This window comes from Periophthalmus magnuspinnatus, chromosome 5 (assembly GCF_009829125.3).
Source record: "Periophthalmus magnuspinnatus isolate fPerMag1 chromosome 5, fPerMag1.2.pri, whole genome shotgun sequence".
NCBI classification, from domain to species: domain Eukaryota; kingdom Metazoa; phylum Chordata; class Actinopteri; order Gobiiformes; family Gobiidae; genus Periophthalmus; species Periophthalmus magnuspinnatus.
In genome coordinates, this window is record NC_047130.1 from 10,009,678 (window position 1) to 10,033,500 (window position 23,823).

The window sequence follows — 23,823 nt, forward strand, 5'->3', positions numbered from 1 at the left end:
GTCAGTTATATGGCAGTTTATGGAGAGAAAAAAAGTTGAGTCACTCAACTGTCAGAAAAATTCAACCTAAATACAGTGACAGTTTACAAACAAGGAAGGCACAGGGTGTTGTCATTTACTTTTATTACTCTCATCAAAACTATTGTGCAATTTAGGCTTTGGCCCTTATTAATATCATGGTTGCTATGTAACATACCTCTATTTATGTCAATAAAATTATATAACCTTCACCACAATTACAAAACCAGAAAACAAAAGAAAAGATAAGGAGTTTTTTTTTTTTAAAGTAAAGTCTTAAATCTCATGATGTTTTAGAGAAATTAGTAGTCTAACCTGTCAGATGCACTTCATATCATAATATCACTGATTAGAAGTCTGTCTTGTTTATGCTCATGAAATGAAAATCAAAATCATGATTCACTTTTGCCATTTATTTTTGCCATACCGTCTTGATGATACTTGGAAGTTAATGTATTCTGTGGTAGCTCTTGGTTGGAAAATTCAGAGAAATGACATAGACCATCTAAAAGCCTCCTTTGTTGTCTGGAAGTTGGTATGTAAAAATATCGGGGAGTTTCTGCTGAGAGCTTGGTGCTTTTGTGTCTTAGAAACAACACAGTTGAATCTGAGAACGTTTGTGCTTTTAAACCAAACATGTCAGACCGAACGGGCCTGGATGATGAGAAAAAGTGAGCCAGCGCTGTCTATTAATACTTCAGAGGAAAGTTCTCACGGCTCACATCCTAAGAGTCCTCTCCCCATGGACCCCTAACAACCTAAACATGGTTTGTTTTTCCCAAATGTTCAACTTTGTACCAAAGAGGACCCATTGCACTTACAACTATAGCTGCATGATTTGGGAGGGGAGGAAATTGATTTTTCAGTGATGGCATTTAGAGTTCAGAGCATATTTTTAATTTTTTTTTTTTTTTTTTTTTTTTTACAAAAAACAACATGGAGTATCTGTCTATCTAGATGTTGATGTTTGTGTGTATGTGTGTATATATATATATATATATATATATATATATATATATATATATATATATATATATATATATAGTGACAATAAAAATGTAGTTCTGGGGAAATGTATCTGCTGTGTCTTTAGAGGTAATGTAGGTGTAGAGTATTAGAGAGAATACATGAGTCACTGAGATAGGGTTGCCATGGGGATGCTGTTGCTATGATGCAGTTGCCGTGTAGTGTTACCTTAGTGACCATGGTGAGTCCGAGCAGGTAACTCATGCAGCAGAGTATAGCGATGAAGACCTCTCTGCGGTAACCCTTCCTTAGGAAGGACGGATACAGATCGACCAGAGAAGTGATCTGCCCTTCCACCTCCACAAACTGAAAATATAAAAGAGTATCCTTAAATACTTCAAATATTAAGTATCCTAGAAGCAATACTCTACCACTTCCACAAAACTATACTATTTTTGAAGCTGGAAAAATCCTACGCTTTTTTGTGTATGAGAAAAAAACAAAAAAAACAAAACACTTTTCTGGCCCTGTATTTTACTTGCTCTGGTTTCATTTTGGCTGTGTTCGAATGTCCACACTAGTTATATCACATCATTTTCAGAGAGGTCCAAGTGTCCAGTGGGTGAAAAAGAAGTGCGATCAATATTTCCCATAATGCATCTTGAAAAGTTGTGTCCAGCACTGGACTTATTAATATAGACCATAATGCATTGCAAGAGTTCTAAAACAGCAGAGGAAGGCGTCAGGTCTTTAAATGGCCGGCCCTGTTTACCCTTGAACTGTACTTTATACAATTTTGCATTTTATAACATAACAACCCTGATAAATATAAGCCTCTTTAGCCAAATGTAACACATTAAAATTAACCAGAAATCAGGGAAAATGTCTAAAAAGTGGCTATTCCTGTTGTGAGCCTCTAGAATTTTCAGTATTTTTACAACTGGTTGAGATGATGACGGTGTTGTCTTAATTTATATTATTATTATTTATGTGAATTTATATTTATATAAATAATATGAATTATTATTAATATTATTCATATTTGAATACATGCCACAGAAGCGGCAAAGAGCCCAACAGCAAATTCTGCTTAGGGCCCTCTAAAGTCTAGTACTGCTGTTTTCCATTAACAGCAGTACTATTTTTGCCATAGCATTTTATGATGTTCGACACCATCACTCAGTTAGAGGCTCTTTGTTTAGTGCTTTGTAAGCTAGCACCTTAGCAAGCGTCCTAACGTCTACAAGTCCATGTTGATGCTTCATATGTTAACCATAGACATAGACACACATAGTCCACGCAGTTGACAGAAATACCACAGTATCCAGGCCATACAACAGCTGTGGACCTGTTATGTAACCTGTGCTGCATGTTGTTGGGCATTTGGAAAAACTGTCTTTTAAGAAGTGCCAACTTTAGAAAGGCATTATCAAGTTGGTATGTTTAATCTGTTACAAATGCCCAAACTAGGCCTTATGTTCCAGGAGGCAAATATGTACAGGTCTTATAGCTTTATATACATACATGGGCATAGATAAATCCACAAATGTGCTTTTGTTTTGTTGATGTTTCTTTTCAGTTGAATTAAATTCAATTTTAGAAATATTAACTGTTTTTTTGTTGACCCAATGTCAAATAACTAATACAAATCTTACAAAAGATTTTTTTTTTTTTTTTCTGACTCATACTTTGCTTGTTTGCAGGTACGTCATCTACTTGTCTCCATGGTGATAGATAAGTTCAAAACTCTACTGTGGAACATCTGAGACACAGCAAAAACATCTCCAGCCAAGCAGATAGCATACCCACTACCAGAAATGTTGTACCATAAGGGCTTTAAAGGTGCACTCTGTAATTTTTCTGGTGGAGGGTCTGCCAAAAACAGTACAGGCTTAGTGAACCTTTAATATAATATCCAAAGTGTCGCCGTGCTCACCTGACTGTCGAGGCCAAGCAGCAGCAGCATTATAAAAAATAGGACAGCCCATAGAGTTGGGAAAGGCATCATGGTGACTGCCTTGGGGTAAGCTATGAACGCCAGCCCGGGACCTGCAGAGGGGACGGGGAGTGGGAGGGGACAAACAAAAACAACAAGAAGCAACGTTAGCATCATGTGAAAGGGCTCATCTGATCTGCAGCCACTGTTAGACCCAAGAACCCAACCAGTGGACAGCAAGACCAGACCGGAGCAAGAAGCACTCACTCACTAACAAGACGCTAACAACGTGCTAATAATGTGCTAACAATTTAGACTATAGGGTTAGGACAAACAATGTATCTAACTATACTTACCCATTTTGCCCTATAATACAGCAATTACTAGGTTACATAGTAAAATATCTCTATATAGTACTCCAATAGTAAATCTAAAATGGCTATTCAGTGTTTTCAAAGGGAGTTTAGCTGTGGAAGTAAGTACAAGTAAGTATAATGCACATTGCGGTACATGGTTATATCAAGTACTTCGGCAATATAAAGTATAAACAGTGTGACAGCCCAATACATAAATTTTTCAATAGTTGAGAATTTTTTGGCAGTTTAGGCAACCTGATAATATGAGAGATGACGTCTATAATAACTATAACCTATACAAAGGCTATACAAAACTGCTACACCAGTAATATTATACTAAAATTTTGATATTGAGGACTGATTGCAATAGCACAATGATGATTAAAAAGTGCTTTTTGTACTATAGAGGTTCAGATATAGATACTTGTCCAAATGGGTGCTCAGTATTGATAACATCTGATAACACTATATTATGTTATACAAACGTGTGTCTCAACATCAAAAACTCTCAACTATTAAAACAGCTACACTCTAGAAAACTAAACTGCCATATGATGAGCATGATTGACATTTCCCATTTTTATTTTTTGGTTTGTTTTTTATGGGAAAAGTAAACCGAGTCCATCACAGCCCAAAGTCAAAGTAAGTCACCACCTAAAGACTTCACTCTTACATTTTGCATCGTCCCAGTGTGATGTAGGAGGAATGCAAAATGGTCTGGGAAAAACAGCAGCCGCTACAATCACATACGCCTTTTTCATGTTTTTTTTTTAACTTTTTTATTTTTTTGGTGATAGGCGTAGTTTAATGTTGAAGTGAACCAAAGATGTACAACAGGAGGCACTGAAACAGCAGATAGTAGTGTAGTAGTTCACTTTTAGAGGCATCCATCCAACCAAACACCGCTGACTCACAGCACACTGTGACAGGGCTGTGTCAGCCTTCAGTGCTGTCTTTACACTTTACATGGCTATTCAAATACAATGTTAATTTGCCTAATTCTTATTACATTAACTGCATTCATAATTAGGATTATTTACTACAAGGCCAAAACTATTTTATGTATTTTACATATGTAAACACTATGATAGGCTTGTCTAAAGGGAATAGCAATACTGATGCATGCTGTTCATAATAGTACCTGAAAATGTAATAAACACTTTTTTGCATTAGAGTTTACAGGCTTCAAAGTGAAGTGTACTGTCTGAGTAACAACATGGGACATTGATAATCAATATGATTGTTTCATCTGAACAGATACTGTCACAGCAGCCTTTAATACAAAAGCCTTTTATGCTTCATTCATTGTATTCCTAAACCAGTAGCTTATATGGACACTAGTCTGTCTGAAGATACTTTATCCTTTAAGTAAAAGCTGTATGTGAGCTGCTTGCGCAGAGGATGTGAGCTACTGGATTAATATTACACTGCAATTGCTACATGTTATAATATGGAGGCCTATAACTCTGTGTGTCATCTAGTTTGGTGTTATTTCTCTTCACCTACACTGTATAGACCTATCTAAAGAGCTGTAAGCTAAAGCTGGTCACTACAGATGTAAGGTGCAGTGGTATTATTGTACAAAAAACAACATTTGTCACTTTATAATCACAAAGCAAAGCATGGATTGTACTTTTTGTCGAGGAACCACAGCAATGGTAACACCAGTTCAAAACAAGCTTTGGAGGCATCTGGCACAAGATGCACTATGCACTTCACCTACTCCACTCAAGCTTAGTCTATAGCCTATGCTACGCTAACTCCGACAAACAGATTGCTTCTTCTAATTCAATGTCACTGGGCAAAATGGACGACTATGTACCCAAAATAAAATTTCTGAAAAATATTTTCTTTCTGGAAACTTGCTTCTCCAACTTGTGGTATCTTGCTGTTGACTTATCGTGGCTAACACGCACTCTTAATTCAAGGTGTTTGATTGCGGAAAACTTCCATATGCCGATGCCGTCATTTTTTAATAGAATCCATTCTTTTCCAATGACCAAATGGTTTGTGTTCTGTCTTTCCGTTGCTGTTTTCTTTAACGTGGTATTCACTTGTTATTTCATTAGTTGAACCAGGAAGCAGCGCCCACCATCACTGCCGCCTTTTACAGACCCGCGTACCTGACTCTGCCACATCAGCAATGTCCACCCCTTGCTCTTGTGCCATGAAGCCCAGGACGGAAAATATTGCGAATCCAGACACAAAACTGGTACCACTGTTGAGGGCTCCCAGCAGCAAACAGTCCCTATATCACACATATGTCATGGAGGAGGATTTGTTAATGAACACAGCAGTCACCCCCCTCACTTTTTCCCACAAAAAAAACGCTAATGCTAAATGCTAACAGCCCGCTAACAAAGCCCCCGCCCGAGCGCAGCCTCACCTGTAGCAGTTGTATTTGTACTTGTTGTAGCTCCCAAGAGAGGTCATGGCACCCAGGCAAATGGCGTAGGAGAAGAAGATCTGGGTGCCCGCGTCAATCCATACCTGTTAGGGGTAAAGGGAGAGAGCAGGGACAAAAAGGCTGAGGCCTGCTGATGTTGGGACAAAAGAAACCAGTATGAAATACAGTGAAAAGCAATAAGCTAACAGGCTAATGGACTCATTTGTTTCCCTATTAGGCATAATCATGTACAACATTCTGAGTTACAGCAGTGAGTAACACAAGCTGATTCAATAGAAATGGTGAATTATGACTCTCAAACTCAAAACACTTTTAAAATCATTTAAAAGAGCAGTTTAAGTCTAATAACTAATAAACAACCACATTTTGCTTTTTCATTACTAATCTTTAACTGAAGCCTGACATCTGAAATAAGAAATAGCAAGTGAGTATCAAGTAAAATGGGACAATGCGGGTTTCGCCAACATTCCTCCTGTTGTTAGCCAACAAGCTAGCCCTTAAGTATTGATGAAAAAACACATAAGCCTAACTGGCAACTGAAAGTAACTTTGATCAACTTCTATTTTAGAAAGAAAGTCTTCATGTTGCTGTGTTGTCTCAAAGTAAGTCTTAATCTAGCAACAGCATTAGCCTGTTAGCATAGCTGATAGCAGGAGGAGTCCCTTACCTCCGGATCCTTGAGGCGGTTGAGGTCGGGGTACAGGTAAAACTTGATTCCTTCGGCAGCACCAGGCAGAGTCACTCCACGGATCAACAAGACGATTAGCATCACAAAGGGGAAAGTGGCAGTGAAGTAGACCACCTGAGCACAGAGGTAAAATTATGAATCTTATTAGAATTCAATGAATAATTTAAGGAAATCAGAAATCACAATTTAAATGGTCACATTAGCAAATCACAAAAGGTGGAGAATGTTTCTGTGTAGACTCTGCAAACCTGACTGGTGCATCGGAGGAGAGAAAGATTAAGAAGACTCCCGCACACGGTCTCACACTTGGTTCACTTTTATTAATATGTTTCATTCCCTCTGACCTTCCTCAGGTATGAGCACAGCCCCTTCCACTCCCCCTATACAAGTTAAGGGACTGCCCCCTAACGGATAATCAACCAATCACAAGAGGGAAAAAAATATACATCCCCAATGTAGCAGCAGTATTGCACATAATTCACTTCACACCAGTCTTTTGTGAGTTAAAATGCATGGACAATGACTAGAAAAATATGAAGATTATTAGCACACGAAAAAGGTAACAATTGTAATTCTGACATTTTTTAGCAAAAATAAGTGATGCCTCTAAGAGTTTACATGAACCTCTCTCATAGCTCAGAGGGAGGGCAAACAAATGTGCACTCTTCATTACAACACCCTTTTGACATCATAACATTACATTAAACAATAGTTATTTGTTTAAGCCTTTTGGGCTAAGAGTTTGTAAAGTAAAAATCCAACAGGCTTTGTGTCTTTTAACGCACGGTTGTGGTCGCCTCCTCTTGATGGAGCAGACATCTGTACGATCCCACAGAGACAAAGTGAAGACAGGTCATGTTGAAACTGATTAAAATGAACAGCAACAGGAGAGTCATGGTCTTGGCGTCTTATTGTGCTTTTGTGCTCACTTATGTGGGTTTTGAGCTCTAGTGTCGTCTTTCCAACATGCGTGAGACTGTATGGGCAGTGCAACAGCTAAACTAACATTTAATGAGACTCCTAATGAGAAATTTCTTTCTGGTAGAAGGATGACAGAAATGAGAAGTCTTGGTGATGTTATGGCACTGAGCACAACTGCCGTATCTATAATTGCTAATAAGAAAAGGGATAATGAGAGTTTTGAGCGCAGTTAATGTGTTTCTGCCCTAGGAGAAGTCTGAAAGTACCAAAGCATCTCTCACGCGTCTCAGTTCTGGATCAGTGTTTAATATGTGCCAGTGTTTCATAATAACTGATTTGATCTTGTTGCTCTGGGTGAATACACAGTGTTAAATATCACCAAAAAAAGTCTCTCATTTTTAGAGCTGGTAGGCCAAACAAATTAATCCCCCCTCCCAGTGCTCTTTTTATGTAAGCTATCAAACGGTCTAACCTGCTGACTTCATGTTGTTGCAAACATTTTCGATTTGCATTAATTTTGCAGTGAATTTAGGCTTTTCTTGAACACTTCAATGTGCCTAGATGAACTGAATCTTATCAAATGTAACCATTCTCTACAAATGTGTGATCCCTCAGTCATCAAAGTAGAAAATGAAAAATAAGATTGCATTTTGTCAACTGGACAAATGCCTTTCGAGTGAATACCCTTTGCTTCTCATCCAAGTAGCTTAAACAGGGCTGACTCAGCTCCGATAATGGCTTCATTATATAAAGGGAGTAACTACACTGGAACCAATAAACCGTTCTTGTTTACTGTAATAAAAATCTGTTTTTGTCTAGGCCTATATGCAATATTTTGGTGTTATTAGTAGGCTTAGCTTACAACTTCTACACTGCTATCACCTATTGACTTACGTGGACCAAGTGAGGATTGTTTTTTAATGACATGATTCTGATTTAGCATGTTCAATAGAAGAACAACAATAGAAGAAATTATAACCTGTGAAATATGCTTAAACCTTAGCTACACAGTAGATTTAAGTCTGTTTAAAAGCCACAATACCACTCGAGCCACCCCAAGACATCACTTTTCCTGACCTCATCCCAGTATCGATTAGTGGGGTTGGATTTGTGCTCGATGGTTTTACGGAGGTAGTAAAGTCGATAAAACAAGGCCGAGTGTGGTCACTACTCTGCAATTGAAAATGATACAATGTGGGAAGCCCTGAGGTTTGTTATTTCTGAGGAGCCGAGCAATCATATAGCGCAATTGTTTCTTCTTATCGGTCATGCCATAAATGTGTTTCATTAAACCAATCCTTATTTAAGAAGGATGTTAACCTCAGAACTGTGTAAACTCTTTAAAGAGACAAACTATACGCCATTTGTACTGTCATTGGCTTTTAGATATATTTTTAAGTACATTTGCTTTGGCATTTCATGTTTTATAACCTCCCTAGGTATAGAAAACATTATTTTACAGCAGTTGCACACGACTTGGATTTGGTGTTAGCGCGGCATCTACTGACAGCAGTGAGAATGAACAAAAAATAACCAAAAAACTAAGCATTTAGGCAACATAACTGGCAAGCTACTACGCGTGCACAGTTGTAACAAACGCAATTTGAGGGTAGAAATGCTCAGAGTCTGACAATGATTTATGGACTTAAACACTGCATGGAATTTCTACCTGTGACACAACAATCCAGGGAAAATTGTAACAGAGTGATTTCTGAGGCTGAGAGCAAGACCAAGATTAATGAAAAAAGAGTGGATGAAGCTAAATACGACTTCAAATATGTTTTTTTTAATTTTTTTTATGAGGGGACAACATTAAAACATAATAAAAAAAAAAGGATAGCAAGGTTTTTAGGTCAAATGTTAATGATCAGGGCTGAGGGATCTGGGGAAAAATATCTTATGATTTATGACAGGATTGCAATTAAATCCAACCTTTTGTCCAGTTGACAGATTTAACTTTGGCTTTTACTATGGATCAGACCTGGACGACTGAGGGATTACACAAAAAACTGACAAAAAGACTGAAATATGAACTGAGTGAACATGGGTACCTTTCCGGTGGACTTGACTCCCTTCCAGATGCAGAAAAAGCAGATGACCCAGACCAGTAGCAGACACAGGGCCAGGTCCCATTTGATCGGACCAATATCCTCGATCCCACTGGTGATTCCCAGTACATTGTGTCTGCAAAGTCAAACGCACAAGAGCCAAGTTAGAATAGCGTTGAGAAACATCAAACGGCCTTTACTCTGATTCCTATAAGTCCTGTCACAACAATTACTACACTGAGTTAGTGTTACAAAAATATTGTTTAAATGATTTTAGTTCAATAATTATCACGTATATACTTTGATTGCACCATAGGAGGAGTACTTCTGTTGTACTTTTATATGGGTGATTGTCAGATTATAGCGATGATGTCAAATATGAAATAAATATAAACAATAAACAATCATTTTGAAAAGAATTTATGCCACTGATACAAAAACCCAAGAGCAGATTTAAACCACAAAAACATTCTAAATCTACAATATTGTTAAAAATACGAGCTGCAATAAATAAACAGGAGAATGAAACACTTTAGTACTTGGTTTGCATTTGTAAGAGTCATACAAGTTATGAATTCAACGGCTTAAATCTTATCATTTAGTCAAAGAATAACCAAAAAGAAAGAAAAAGTATACATGATAAATATGCCAATGTTGACGGTGTTCCCCTTTGATTCCATTGTATTTTGCCATGAAATATCCAAAAGGTAAATTCACAAATGTTGAAACAGATCATTTTTGTCAGCGACTAGGCCCAATAACTCACTGTATTACAACTAAAATCACCATTTAAACTCGTAACACTGTAGCTGTTCACCATCTGTATTAAGTATGATTGGACTACAGAACGTCGTGATGTCATCTGAACTCGACACTCTGAGCTGTGTAGGGCTGACTAATTGTCATAGCTGACTCATTATAGATACCGAGTGACAACTGAAGTGTTTCATCCTGCTATTTATCACAGCTCATGTTTTATTTATAATATGGTTCATTTAGGTCAAAGTTTACTTGGATGATTCTGCGTTTGGGTAGTGGCACTGGATGGTTTAAATCATAAACTGTATAAAGAAGTGGACTGAGGGATTGTGACGTCACTTGTAGCGTTCGGCTCCAGTCAGATGAAGCTCGTCGAGGCTAGCGGTTATAGAGGCGGATTTGGAGCCAAGTTCTATATTTGGAATTTAAACCGCGAGTATCATAGCAACCAAAGAGTTAATCTGGTCCGACGCTGTTGACGGTAACATCCCCTTCCTGCCCGCACCGCTGGTTTAGGAGGGAGTGGGTTAATACGAACATTTTAAGACCAAAATGAGGATAGCTATGTCCATTTATATATAAAGTCTATGGTTTAAATGTCATAATTTAATGTGATATTTTCTCAATTACTATATATAAGTACTGTACCTGATTTTTACTGTGGAAAACGTGGAAAAGCAGAAGTCACTTTTAAGCAGTTCGCAGTGGTTCAAAGTTACTCTTTCACTTTCCTAACACATTCTTAGGATTATAATTTAGCTTTTTTGAGGCCAGAATGGAGTTTTTTCTTCACAGTCATGCTAACAACAACTAGAATGGTAAGGTTAAGGAAAACTTGCCTAGCGAAATTTACTCTCTGCATTTGACCTATCCACTGGGGCATCTTAATATAACAGCATTACTTCCTGGTTCACGGACAATAAAAATGCTTTGTAATTGAATGCAGACTGCACACATTGGTCTCAATTTTGACCTTAAGACGTGCTTTGTAATATCTAAACGGGGGTAAAACAAATGTGATGCAATTCAATATTATTTATACAGCACATATAAAATACAATTTAAGCTGTCCAAATGTTATTACATGAAATAAAACTAGTACAGTCCTTTCAATAGGCTAGCAGAAACGAGTCAGTTAACTTCCTATTAAAATATACTGGGCGGGTTTACTGCCTGATCTTCAGTGGTTGTTGTAAGTAGCGCTGTAGTCGTTTAGTCCATTAATTGGAAGGAGTTAGTGAGTAAGTTATCAGAAGATAAAGTATTTTGGAATTAATATTTTAAAACGCAGATTAAATTCATGATTCAAGTGTAATCTAAATACATTGTCTCCTAATATTTTTTTCTGCATAAATACTTGTTTTTGCATGAACCCCCGTGCAGGTATAGTCTTGTGAGTACAGTTTGGGTCAGATACATAGAGATAATAGTTTTGAGAGCTTTGGCCCTTTCTAGGCGACTTGATCGACAGGAGGACTAGTGGACTACAGCCCTAGCTGTAAGACAAACAGAACGTAAACTTACTCCCAGAACTCGGTGACAGGGGAGGTGAAGTTGGAGAGGCTGGTGGCGTTGGCAGCCATCCACAGGGTTTTGTTCTTTCGATACGTGTCCTCAATGCAGCGGTCTGTGTTCCAGGGGTGGTTACAGCGAGCCCAGGGCAACTCTGGCTGGAAGCACTGCAAAAAACAAAATTTGGATCAACTATTTCAACCAGTGAGAATGGGAAATGTCACATCTGAAATAAAACTACTTTATAGTATGAATGTTGTGTGTGCGATGAGCCAATGGTGCAGATTAGCAGCCTCATTTCTGTCAGTCTGCCCTAGGGCAGCTGTGGCTACTATAGTAGATTACCAGTGTACCAGAGTGTAGAGTAAATGAATAATACACTTTAAAGGGCTTTAGGGATCTTGAAAGGCACTATATAAATACAGTGGCTAATGAATTAATAAATAGCTCAATTTGTTTCATGTTGAAAGTTTAATAAAAATGTACAATTGAAAAACATCCTTTATGTTATCTGATAAGAAGATTTATCTGTCAATTTATGAACTATTTTAACAAAGATCAGTAAAACTATTATTATCTACTGCGAAACTTTAAATGTGTGAACTTTAATAGTTTCTGAGTTCCTAACACTTGCAAGTGTGAGCGTCACCATCCCAGTGTCTCAACTGTTTGGTTTTGCAAGATTTTACCACATCACGGTTAGCCCCAAAGATCTGTGTACATGTTTTGTAAAATGTGACATATTAGAAGCAATGTTATTGTAAATATGTTCAATTATTTTGTGAGTTTTGTTTATTTTAATTTTGAGAAGTTCAATAAAAAAAAGTTGATCACAATGTGCCCCCTTTAAGAGGACATTAAGAAAAATCTATTACAATTTCTGGACAATTTTAACATTTAGTTAAAACTGTCCAAATATCAGTGCACCCTGAACATATACTCTCGTCTGAACCAGCTCTTTGTCTACTGATACTGGACTGAATGCACTGTTGTTTGGGGCACTTTAATCAAAGCTGGCTCTTGTAAATAATATGCTTTAAATCCTTTTATTGTGGGCTTACAGGCAGATCACAGTCGCCTTTGTGCTCACTGAGACCTGGGTCTACACATGGGCTCAGCACATTTAATTTGGATTAGAGCGTCTCCTTCAAAGAGAAGACAGAAACATGATGTAAAACAAGCAGATGCTTTCAACATGAAGGACACGCTTCATTAAGAAAATACAGACCAACAATAGCTCCTTACAAGTATAGCTTATTAATATGAATTTGTGTACCATTATCAAAAAGAGGTGTTTATTATACCATAGTAATATTATTCCAATATATTAAAGGTTCTATATTACACAAAATTGACTCTTGTGAGCTTTAAGCCGTGTTATAATGCTGCTACCTCCTCAAAAACACACTCAGAGTTGTGTTTTGTTCCATTCACACATATTTGAGTAATCTCTTATTATTACCGGTAGTTTGTCTGCTCTGTTCCACCTTGTGATGTCACAAAGAGGTAGCTGAAGTTAACAGCTATCTTTTACCACTTTGTTCAGTAGATATTGGAAACCCCAGTGCTGAAATTATTCAAATGATTCTAGTGAAGGTGTATGAAGTTTAAAGTGTCACATCACAAAAGAAAAGAAAGAAGTGATAAACATGTAAGAACAGAACAAAACATACCTCCTTATGATATACATACCTCCTAGTGAAATATGGGCCCTTTAATATCAATTAAGTATACAGTAGTAACTTAACAACAAAAATATAGACGCATGAATCGGAAAATTTGTGATGCAGTGTTTGTAATGTAGTGTTGCCCTCTTGGTTGGGTGTAGAAAGAGCTAATTTTCAACTATATTTGATCAAACTCAAGCATGTTTCACCATGGGAAAGAAGTACAGTGTATGCATCATTTGGCATTTGGTACAAACAATGCCTTAAGGGTGAACATGTTTATTGACATGGGCTGAGTCAGACAGATATGATTTATTCACACTGGTAATTAACATATTTCATGTTTTGAAAGACACAATTGCATTATCATTATCTTTTTACTGCATCTTATTTTTAAAGTGAAACTAAACACTAAATCAGCTTTTTTTTCGCTACTAAACTGTGTATGTTTTTTTTAAAATAGCATTATCTACTTTCCCTAGCCCCATATAACAACTTTAATGTAAATTAGGTACATTTGCAGCTTTCTGGTTAAAAACATCTAAATAAAGTGGCCTCTGTAATTTCCAGTAGTTGGTGACATCACACAGGACTGCCTTGATTACATCCACTCACACTGTTCCTTAAACCTCCAGACCTCACCCCTCGTGCCCCTCACTCTACGCTTTAGTCTCCTCAGGCACAGCCACAAATGTATATATGTACTGACACAGCATAGTAACATTTTAATGAACATAAAGTGAAGTTTTGACAGTTTGGGCATTTCATAAATACAACAGCCCTCTGGAGACACCTGGAGAGTATGCATCCTCTGGGACTTGCTCTACATTTCACACTTCACGGCTACACTTGTGTCTCATGGTCGGATGAATATTTACGAGTAGAACCGTTTACAGATAGCAGATTAAAAAAGGAGCATTGGCATTTTTTATATCTTTCACATCGTGTCACAACCAGTCACATCAAGACTATGTAATGTATAGGCTATAAGATTCAAAATATAACCTTAGAATATAATGCTTGATAATTGCACTTACAGAATGAATTTATTCCATTACTGACCCCTTGGTGACGCAGCTTTTATCTCGTAATTCTGTTATTAATTTGACTACGCACAACGCACTTATCTCCTATTCAATGTACCCTACAGTACGCTACACAAACATGGATAAACTGCTATCATTTGTCACGTCCGAACTTTGACCTTGAATTATCTTATCTGCATAAATAACTTCCGAAACCATCAATAAGCAACCTGTTTTATTGTCTCACTTTCTCTGCCGTAAAACATGACCTACATTTTCCTTTGGGCTAATGTTTGAACCAAGAACTGATAATAACTAATTGTGAAAAAGGTGTCAACCATGAACTATATATATATATATATATATATAGACATAGCTAACCTGCTAGCCACATAAGAAGTGATCACGGGCGGGCTTCCGGCTCCACTGACTCTGGCTTTACTTTACATTCGAAAATTGTGGCCCCTCTCTCTGTAACTGCTGATGTCAGGCTCGCCATTTTGTTTGTTTTTTAAAGTTCACATTGACCCGCTCTACATGATCTTGGTGTTTTTATTTTTCTATTGTGTCCATAAATCAAGATATGAACAGTAATAATAGCCAAATCAAATCAGGTGCCTTCTTTCCCCAAGGTCGCTCCCGCTAGCATAAGCAACAGGTTTGATTGACAGTGTTGGTGAGCATTGCTCCGCTGGTTTAGCAGGGAGTGACCACTTAGCAACGCTGTCAATCAAACCTGGATGTTACTTTCAACAGCCTGCTCTGGATTGGCTCTTTCATTGCTATGATACTTGTGGTCAGAATAAGGAACTCAGCTCTAAATTCGCCCCTATAACTGTTAGCTTAACTCAGTTTCATATGACTGGAGCCGAACTCTGAGGGTGACGTCACACTCACTTAGTGCACTTCTTTATACAGTCTATGGTGTCAACACTAGGACAGATTTGCTCTTGTTAATGCTCAAGGACAGCCATTTTTATTGACCAAAAATGCTTGGTTTGTTGGAGTCACTTGCTTTTCTCCATGGAGATATGTTATGCCATTCTGTGAAATATATATTAGACAAAACAGCAAAATGTCCAAGGAGAAAACAAAGTTTTGTACCCTCCTTTGAAATGATAATTTACGTGTCGTAAATTATAACTAAAAAAAGCATAAATCTTCTTTAAGATAATCACCATTCCATACAGCGTAGCCAGTGAAAATGGTGAACAAAGACTTACCTGGAACAGATAGTACACGCCCCAGGCCAGAATGACGATGTAGTAGATGTTTAGCAGAGACACGATCACAATGGAGGCATAACCAATTCCTGTTGACACATAGAAAGTTAACATTAGCTTATAATTAGCACAATCAAAATTTTAGCTTCTCAGAACAGTTCTAGGTTCAACCATTAGCTCATCTATTCTATTATAAATATGTACCATTTATTTCACTCGGTGATGTTTGCCAAAAGTCTGTAATGACTGCTGTTTTGTAAAGGTTGCCACTTCACATGAAAAAAAGATTTTAATTTTTTTCACGTATTTAAGCAAAATGTGTTCCGCCTATGTACAGATAGACCTATATTGTACAATGCTCCTGAGGTCAAAATCAAAATAACTTCACTGTGTACTGTTTACATGTCAATATAAAGCATTTTATTGATTGATAATCAGGAAGTCCACAATAGCACGCTAGGTGTTGCAAGTTTTACCGTGACACAAAACTCTCTAAAAGGGCTTATCAACTCATCATGGTGAATAATTAGGATGCTCTGAATGCATAAGGTAAGTGAAGAATAACACTGGACAGTTGCAAACTGTTTAAAATGAACTAGTTGAGTGGTTACGATATGTTACAATAAAAATCACACTAATTATTGGCACTAATTATTTCTGGGCTCACCAAAAACTTTCATTTGATAAAACTATTTTCCCCATGTTGCATCTCTTTGTTTCTCGGCTCTCCGTCTTGAGAACTTAGCCTGTTATTATTGCAAACTTCAGACTACTGATTATATGAAAAACACAATATTGCATGGATTTTCTACATTGTTAGATTGTGATGTCTTTGTCAACCTAGTCACTCAATCAAGTCACAAGACTTGATGTGCAGTGTTGTTTCACAACTTCTTTTTTCTACTTCCTGTTTGGATACTGAAAAAGTGACTCTGACTCATGCTGATAATGGGCGATGGCATTTTTATAGCCTTCAAACGGAAAAGCAACACACACCGATGTACTTGAAGAGGTGCAAATGCAAAAAGCACAAAGGAAATACATGTAATGCACACTCAGGTGAAAGATGCCCAAAAAATAGACAAATAGTCTTCTTCTGATAATTTTACTTTCTTTCTTTGAGTGTGGTCACTGAGTGAAAATAAAGCAAAATGAGCTGACAAAGGCTTTTTGCTGAAATGAAAAAAGGAAACAAATCTGCCACCAGAGTGTGCTATGAAGTATTGTAATGCAACAATTCTATACCTTTAAACTTGCAAAGTCTTGACATTTTAAAAGTTAAACATTTGTAACCTTTGATACCATGACCCACTGAATAAATGAGTCTCATGGGACTTGAGAATGACACTCAGACTGCAACAAAAAATGTTTCATATGACTGATTCTGAAACCTCTGAGACCATCAACATATATTTGGAGCAACGCCAAAAGGTTAATTACCAAAGCTTTATTCAGGCTTAAAATATGTTTGAATACTTAATTTTATGTAAAATCCCATTGCCACAGGGAGAACATGCAAACTCCACACAGAATGGTGAATCTGGGAGTTGAAGCCAGGAACTTCTTGTCTTAGTTTTAGTGCGTGGTAAATTCTTTGCATAGAATGTACAGTAATTGTTTCCAGCAGAGGCCACAATGAGTTCAAGAGCTTAATTTGTAAATCAGAAGTTGCCGGAAAAAAAAAAAAAAAAGGCTTTGAGACTGGGGTCCAAACAAGGTCAAAACATTTACACCTACAGTGACACGTAACGTAGGAGAAGCCATCGTGAGTCATTCCCTGTGGTCCTGGATGCAATGCACGCTGTTTACTCTAGTGTTTTTAGAGACACCAGTCTTTCCTCTGCAAAAAAACCCTGGAGATGATGAAAAATGACAACTTCAACCTAATCTGAGTGACACGTAGCATAATTACGCCCAAATAAATGACATGTGTCTAATGCTGCTGGTGTAGATTGTCTGACATATTAATAGTACAAACGGTTCCTACGTGCTGCCTCGTTTACGCCCTCGTACTATTTTAGTGTAATTTGGTTTGTAACGTGTTTTAATGTCCAAAAACCAGAAAGTGCACTGTTAGCATGCTAGTTGTTGTTAGCTAAAGAAAAGCTAAAGTTGTGCTTAGAAACTTGCCAACAGTTTAGAATGAAATACTTGGGTTTTTTTTTTGTTTTGTTTTTTGTTTTTTTTTTTGCTTTTTACTGTAAGTGCAGTAATTAAATAAGACTCTAAATATAGATACTTGTTTATATTTAAGGTCATCTTTTGAATCACTTATCACTTTGTACAGATTAGTGATTTGCATACTTGCATAAGTTTACCAAGCCGTGTTTTCCTCTGTCCTTGAAAGGCTGGCTTTTAATGTAGTATATCTGAAACTGGTTAAAAACAGCTTTATTGCCTTTGGCCTTCAGAGGGAGATAAGGACAAGGCTGAGGCTGTTGTGGTTCAACCTGACATGGACACTGATAACTTCACACAAATCAGTGAGCTGATGGTTTGTGCTAGCTCCAGCTCCATGTAAACAGACTTTAGATTAAATGTGCTTTTGGACATTTTGTGGTACTTTTTACTGTCCTCAACTTCATTTTTTGTTCCGTAAAAGGTTGTAGAAGTCAAATCTGGCAGCACTTTATTTTACTGTACTCTTGTAATCAACTTATTAAGTCAATGCAATGTATTTAACACATAAACACAACACTTTGGCTGTTGTTGTGTAACCTGAACTCTCTAACATTAAAGACGGGTATTAATTGCTACATAACATTGATCACCATGTTACTTTTTATCATTTTGAAAACAATATATTGGCAGTAGTGATCCTATTCTGCAAAACTGACTTTTTAGAGCTATTACCCATGTTATAGTTGTTTCTCCTTCTCATGTACCCCTCAAAGTTGTATTCAGAGTGATTCATGAATATTTGTGTAATCTTTATACTAGTATAAAGGTAGTATAAAGATAGCATAAAGATATCATTGCTCCAATCAACCTCTGTTTTCACCGACACAGGTACACGCCCACTGCTCTTCGAACTTCATTCACCAGTTTAGAGTTGTTGTTTTTTTATCTATACTACACATAGGATTAGGCAGCGTTGTGTAGTCTTTTTGGTACCAATGAAAAAAGTCAGCTACTCTAGTGTGATGTGCATGTCCATAGGAGGTGCTGACAGATGCACGGTTCTTTGTTGTGATGACATTTATGGCAACGTCAGCTCCCATTGGGCACCGCAGTTTTCCATAGTCAGTGGACTCGAGCTCAAAAACATTCTGGTTGTGTTACATTGTACATCGAGGAAGTCACAAGGTCGGAGGTAGTGTCAAATAAGCTGTAGTCTTTAATGATACTCACAGAAATGTTCTCTTTCTAGTGACCTTGCCAGTGCCTTGTGTTACAGTGTTGCCCGTGTGTGTGTTTATCTAAAATCTGTATACACACACTCGCATCAGGCCCCCTGTCTACTTTATGGGGACCAGAGTCAAGTCCCTGTTATGAAAATCCTTTATTATAAGATCAACAACATGATTTAAAGTTCAGATAAGAGTTAAAAGAGATTACAGTTTGGGTTTAGACCAAGTTTAGGCAAGCAGTGATTATGGAAAAAGGTTAGAATCAGACTTTAGGAAATGAATGCAAGTCAATGTAATGTCCCCAGAATGAAAACACAACATGCATTTGTGTGTGTGTCAGGGGGAGGGGGGATGGGCTGGTCAAACAAACAGAACAGTGTCCTCCATGATGTCAGTACGCTGACCCCAAATGACCCTACAGTGTTTACATGTGGCCATAATACTAAATCAAGGGGGGCAGCTGCTAATAAATGTAAACTGGGCTATGTGGGATATGTTAAAGGACCTATGATACGCTAAATTTACTTTTTAGAAGCTTTGAAGTATTTTTAAATGCTGTTTCTACACCATGCACATAACTGGAGTTGTGTTTTGTTTCACATATGGATGTTTGAACAATCTTCTGTACTGAGTTCATCTTATTAGTCCAGATGATGTCATGAAGTGGTGTCCCTCTTCTTCAAAAAGTGCTCCTCTTTGCTTTTAAAGTCGATACACTGTGACCAGATCATTCAGAGCTCAAATTGCGGTCATAAAAACCATGTCTTGCTAATAATCACGATTTATTGTTTTAGCCTTATTTGAATAGTTTCATACTGGTCAATGCGCCCTCCGCTGGCAACACTGGTGACCTGAAATAGGGCCGTTGTACTTTTTTTGGGCGACTAGTTTCGTTTTGGTTTATGTTAAATGAAGAAAAGCTATGAATAGGTTTCGGTTACTGCATTGCTGTAGTAGTTACCAATTGTAGATAGTTATGGTTTTAGCTTTTAAATTGTCAAAATGTAAATCTCATTAAACCTATTGCGCGGATGCTATCGTCGCCGATAAACCGCGCTTTGATGGACTTTCCATTACCATAACTCAGTAACCAATTGTGCTGTCATGTAAAAAAACAGCATCTCAAAGCAGAGGCATGGGGCTCTTTAAATATTTTACTGTCATTACGGTAATGTGCCTCTGTTGTCCCTCGAAGATGACGAATCAGAGCCCAGGGGATTTTCTCAGTCAGTTATTCGATCCGTCAAAGAAAAAATCTGGATGGATATGTAAAATAGAGGTATCTGTGTGAAAAAATGCAGCACATTCTGATACTTCCTTTAACATGATTTTTATGGATGAAAAAAGAATAAAAGCCTAGGTGAGCTATACTGGTCTATAGTGTGCTCAGTCCTTAAAGGGTTAAAGTCCCAGTATGTAGCTTTTGAGCCCAAAAAACAACTAACATAAAAACAAATTTGATTTAAATCGCCATTATGTTTCTGTTTATTACACTGAAAAACATACATACATAAGACGGGGCTTGCATCTCCACAAACCTGACTGTTATTTGGCTTGGAGGAGGGCCAGCTACTGTTTTTTTTTTTACCATGGATATGTTGTTCCTTTGGTTAAAATCTTCCAGAGTACGGCATAAAACGTGTCTCCATGGAGAATGTCCCAAAGTATAGTTTTAACTTTCTATTTCCATGCAGGTCCCAACTCCAGAAAGTGACACTCTGCACCTTTAAATAAGAATTCCTTTCACTGAAACCTATAAATAGATTTCCATGGTCTTGTAAACAGTATAATTATTTTACCAGCATTTTGGAAACATTTCTATACAGTGGTGCTACACATAGACAAGTACGTTTGCACATTTTCAGCTTTTATTTTTTCCTGACACACTTGTGAATTTCCATCGCAGCCGTATCCCTGCTCCTCACACTGTACTCTCTTTATAAGGTCTGGATATTCCTTATAAGGCCATGTTCTCTGACAGGAAAACTTCATTTTGGCTGTTGCTAGGCGACCAAACCAACCTCCTCGGCTCCACTGGCCCCAGCAATGAAGACACAAAAAAAAGGTGTGGAAACGCGTTCTTGAAAGGTCACAGGAGTTAGCGAGCCTTATTGGAGTCTCTTATTACATTAAAACCAGGCACGCTGTTTAACTATGCAGGTGGCATCTATTTCCCAAGCCGCACAAAGCCTTAATTTACAATCTGATCTAGCTAGCTCGCTCTGCTTCATGTGATGTGTTGCTGTGCTGTTGCCAATGGCGACAGTGATTGGTTTGGGACACCGTGTTCACGTCTGGAGTGAAGTCCTTTAGGCTGAAATCACTCTTGTCCTGTTTTGGTGCTGGTTTAATACTCGATCAATCCTTATGTAGACTTGGGTTTGATCCCATTTTGGTTCTGGTTTAGTCCTAATTTTGATGCTGATGTTTTTGCAATCAGTAATGTCTCCAACAGAGCCGAAAAGGGCTACAGTTTGTTTTTGAAGGCAGATGAATGTTTGGTACCTAAAGGTCATTTTTGTTATTTAGACGACGAGCGTGACAGTCTAATCAAATGAATCCATTAAAGAAGATGACGTACAAGATGTTAACAGGAGCGTTCAAATAGTTACAGATACACATAATGCGCTTAATGTAGTAGAATTTGTTGTAATAATGTTGTTTCCTCATCACAAACACACCTGGAGTTGTGTTTTGTTTCATTCGCACATGTTTAACACACAAATCCTGCATATTTAGTTCTTCTCTCAAACTGAAAACAGCCCTAGAATTGCTAATCTCTACTGAACTAAAGGTCAAAGGTAGCTGTTAACTTGAAAACTACCACTTCGTGACATCACAAGGTGGAACAGAGCATTTTGAGCTTTGGTGATGTAGACAGACTAATAATGTGAAACAAACAAAACATAATTAAGAGTATGTTTTTGAGGAGGTAATAGCATTATAACATGGTTTAAAGAGTCAATTGTGTGTAATATAGGACCTTTAACTGTGAAAATTGCAATATTTTGTATGGTTTATGGTTTATAGCTCTGTAATAACTGGGACTATCCATGTGAAACAACAATTGGCATATAGCTGACACATAGGCAAGGTTCTAGACTCATAAAAATCTTTCTATACAGCAAGTCGTGCAGTTTTTGGCACCTCTGATGGATATTTGCAGATCATGCTAGCGGATTTATTTTCACTTGTGCCAAAATGACTACGTGATGCTGCCGAATTGTGCATTTACCAACGATTAAGAAGAAGTAAGTACAGAGTAGTGGGGGTATACCATGACTGTATATATAAATGAATGTAGCTAACCTGCTAGCCTCTACGTTACAAATAGGAAGTGAGCATGGGCACGCTTCCGGCTCAATCGACTCAGGCTCCAATTCACTTTAACCGAACATTACATTTCCATAGTCCACTTCTGTATACAGTCTATGGTGTATACCGGAGGCGACTATAACAAACTGATATCACACAAAGCTTACCTTTTTATTGCAGGAATATGTGGCTTTTGTCAGGTTAGATTGTAATCAGACGAAGAAACTAATTTGCACGTTTGTGAACCCAATCTGTAACTGTATTTAACATTTGTGCATTCATAGAGTTATATTGGCGGTTGTTGTCCATCGCACTGGCTCTGTGTAGGTCTACATCCTCAAACAGTTATCATAATGCATTGAAATTGGTTATCTAATGATGCATAATCCCACATAATACTTCACAATGGGTCTATAATTATTCTTGAATGGAGCTAAATTGCCTCGTGTTTGGCGTTGTGTTTGGCCTTGCATGGAGGAGCTAGCATCTTCTCCCCCGCGTACACCCCAAATAAGGTTAATGTATTCACTACTACGTTTCCACTCTCACTTCCTCGTGTAATATTCATAAAGCAGCATACATATCCAGCAAATGCATATGTCTCTCCCATATCTTTCTATATATGAGGGTTGTATTTATGCATGTCTATGAAACTGTTCACTGAATAATTCACAACCGGATACTACAATTCTGGAATTCTTTGTAGGTGGCGATGTTAAATTAATGGAAAATGTAACTGCATAATTTACAACTATTTTTGATTATTAAAAATAGGATTATTAAAGACGTCTTAAAAACAGAAGTAGTTAATTTTAAACAGTTTGCAGTGGTCCAAAGTTATTCCTCACTTACCGTATGCATTCTGAGCATCCTAATTAGTCACTGTGATAAGTTTACAAGTGTTTTTCACAACTTTCAGAAACAAGAGTTGAGTTTTTGCTGTGACAGTAAGGCTAACTAGACTTACACAGCATGCTAAAAGGTACTTCCTTATTATCGGACAATAGCACGCTTTAGAATTAGACACAGATAGCATGCAGCAGACGCCTAGACTACCAAGCTGTTTTATTCAATTACAGGTGTTTGGGTTGAGCAAAAATACATGGAAAAACACATCACTTTAGCTACTGCTTCTCGGGTGATCAGCAGCAGTAGTTAATTAAAAATGTCTTGCTATAATCGCAATTTAAAGCCATGTTATGTAACTTTTTAGCCAAGCAGACAGATGCAGACAAGCATGCAAGAGTTGAGATTTCAATTTGACCCTATTACAGATTTGATCACTGGCAAAATGATGGGATTATATACTCTAGATTGTAGAGTTACATATTTAATAGATTAATTTAATTATATTTAACTATATTATGTATGTATTACATTATCATCAATACATTATCATATAAAATCATATAAAATCAATACACAATGAGTTACCATGTAAAAACAGTATTCCTAGAAACATCTTTATGGATTGACAGCTCTATTTCTGCGAAGTGAGTAGTCATAAAAGAATGTCAGTTTAGGTGATGACTTTGGAGTGATGTGTTTGGCTGAGAGAACTGGAGCCATAAGATGCACACGATACTGGAAATGTTTAACCTGATCTGTGGATGGTGAGGAGACGGTGAATGA

At 37.5% G+C, this 23,823-nt stretch overlaps 1 protein-coding gene across 1 annotated transcript in view; it reads right to left on the reverse strand.

Moving 5' to 3' along the window:
- LOC117371707 (sodium- and chloride-dependent taurine transporter-like) overlaps window positions 1–23,823 on the reverse strand; it is a 45,751-nt gene that overhangs the window by 10,360 nt on the left and 11,568 nt on the right. The window contains exons 4-11 of the mRNA XM_033967413.2: window positions 15,527–15,615; window positions 11,624–11,778; window positions 9,344–9,476; window positions 6,351–6,485; window positions 5,663–5,766; window positions 5,400–5,524; window positions 2,921–3,033; window positions 1,213–1,350 (exon numbers count right to left, since the gene is read on the reverse strand). Of these exons, the coding sequence (XP_033823304.1) occupies window positions 1,213–1,350; window positions 2,921–3,033; window positions 5,400–5,524; window positions 5,663–5,766; window positions 6,351–6,485; window positions 9,344–9,476; window positions 11,624–11,778; window positions 15,527–15,615 (992 nt within the window). The remainder of the gene's footprint in view (window positions 1–1,212; window positions 1,351–2,920; window positions 3,034–5,399; window positions 5,525–5,662; window positions 5,767–6,350; window positions 6,486–9,343; window positions 9,477–11,623; window positions 11,779–15,526; window positions 15,616–23,823) is intronic.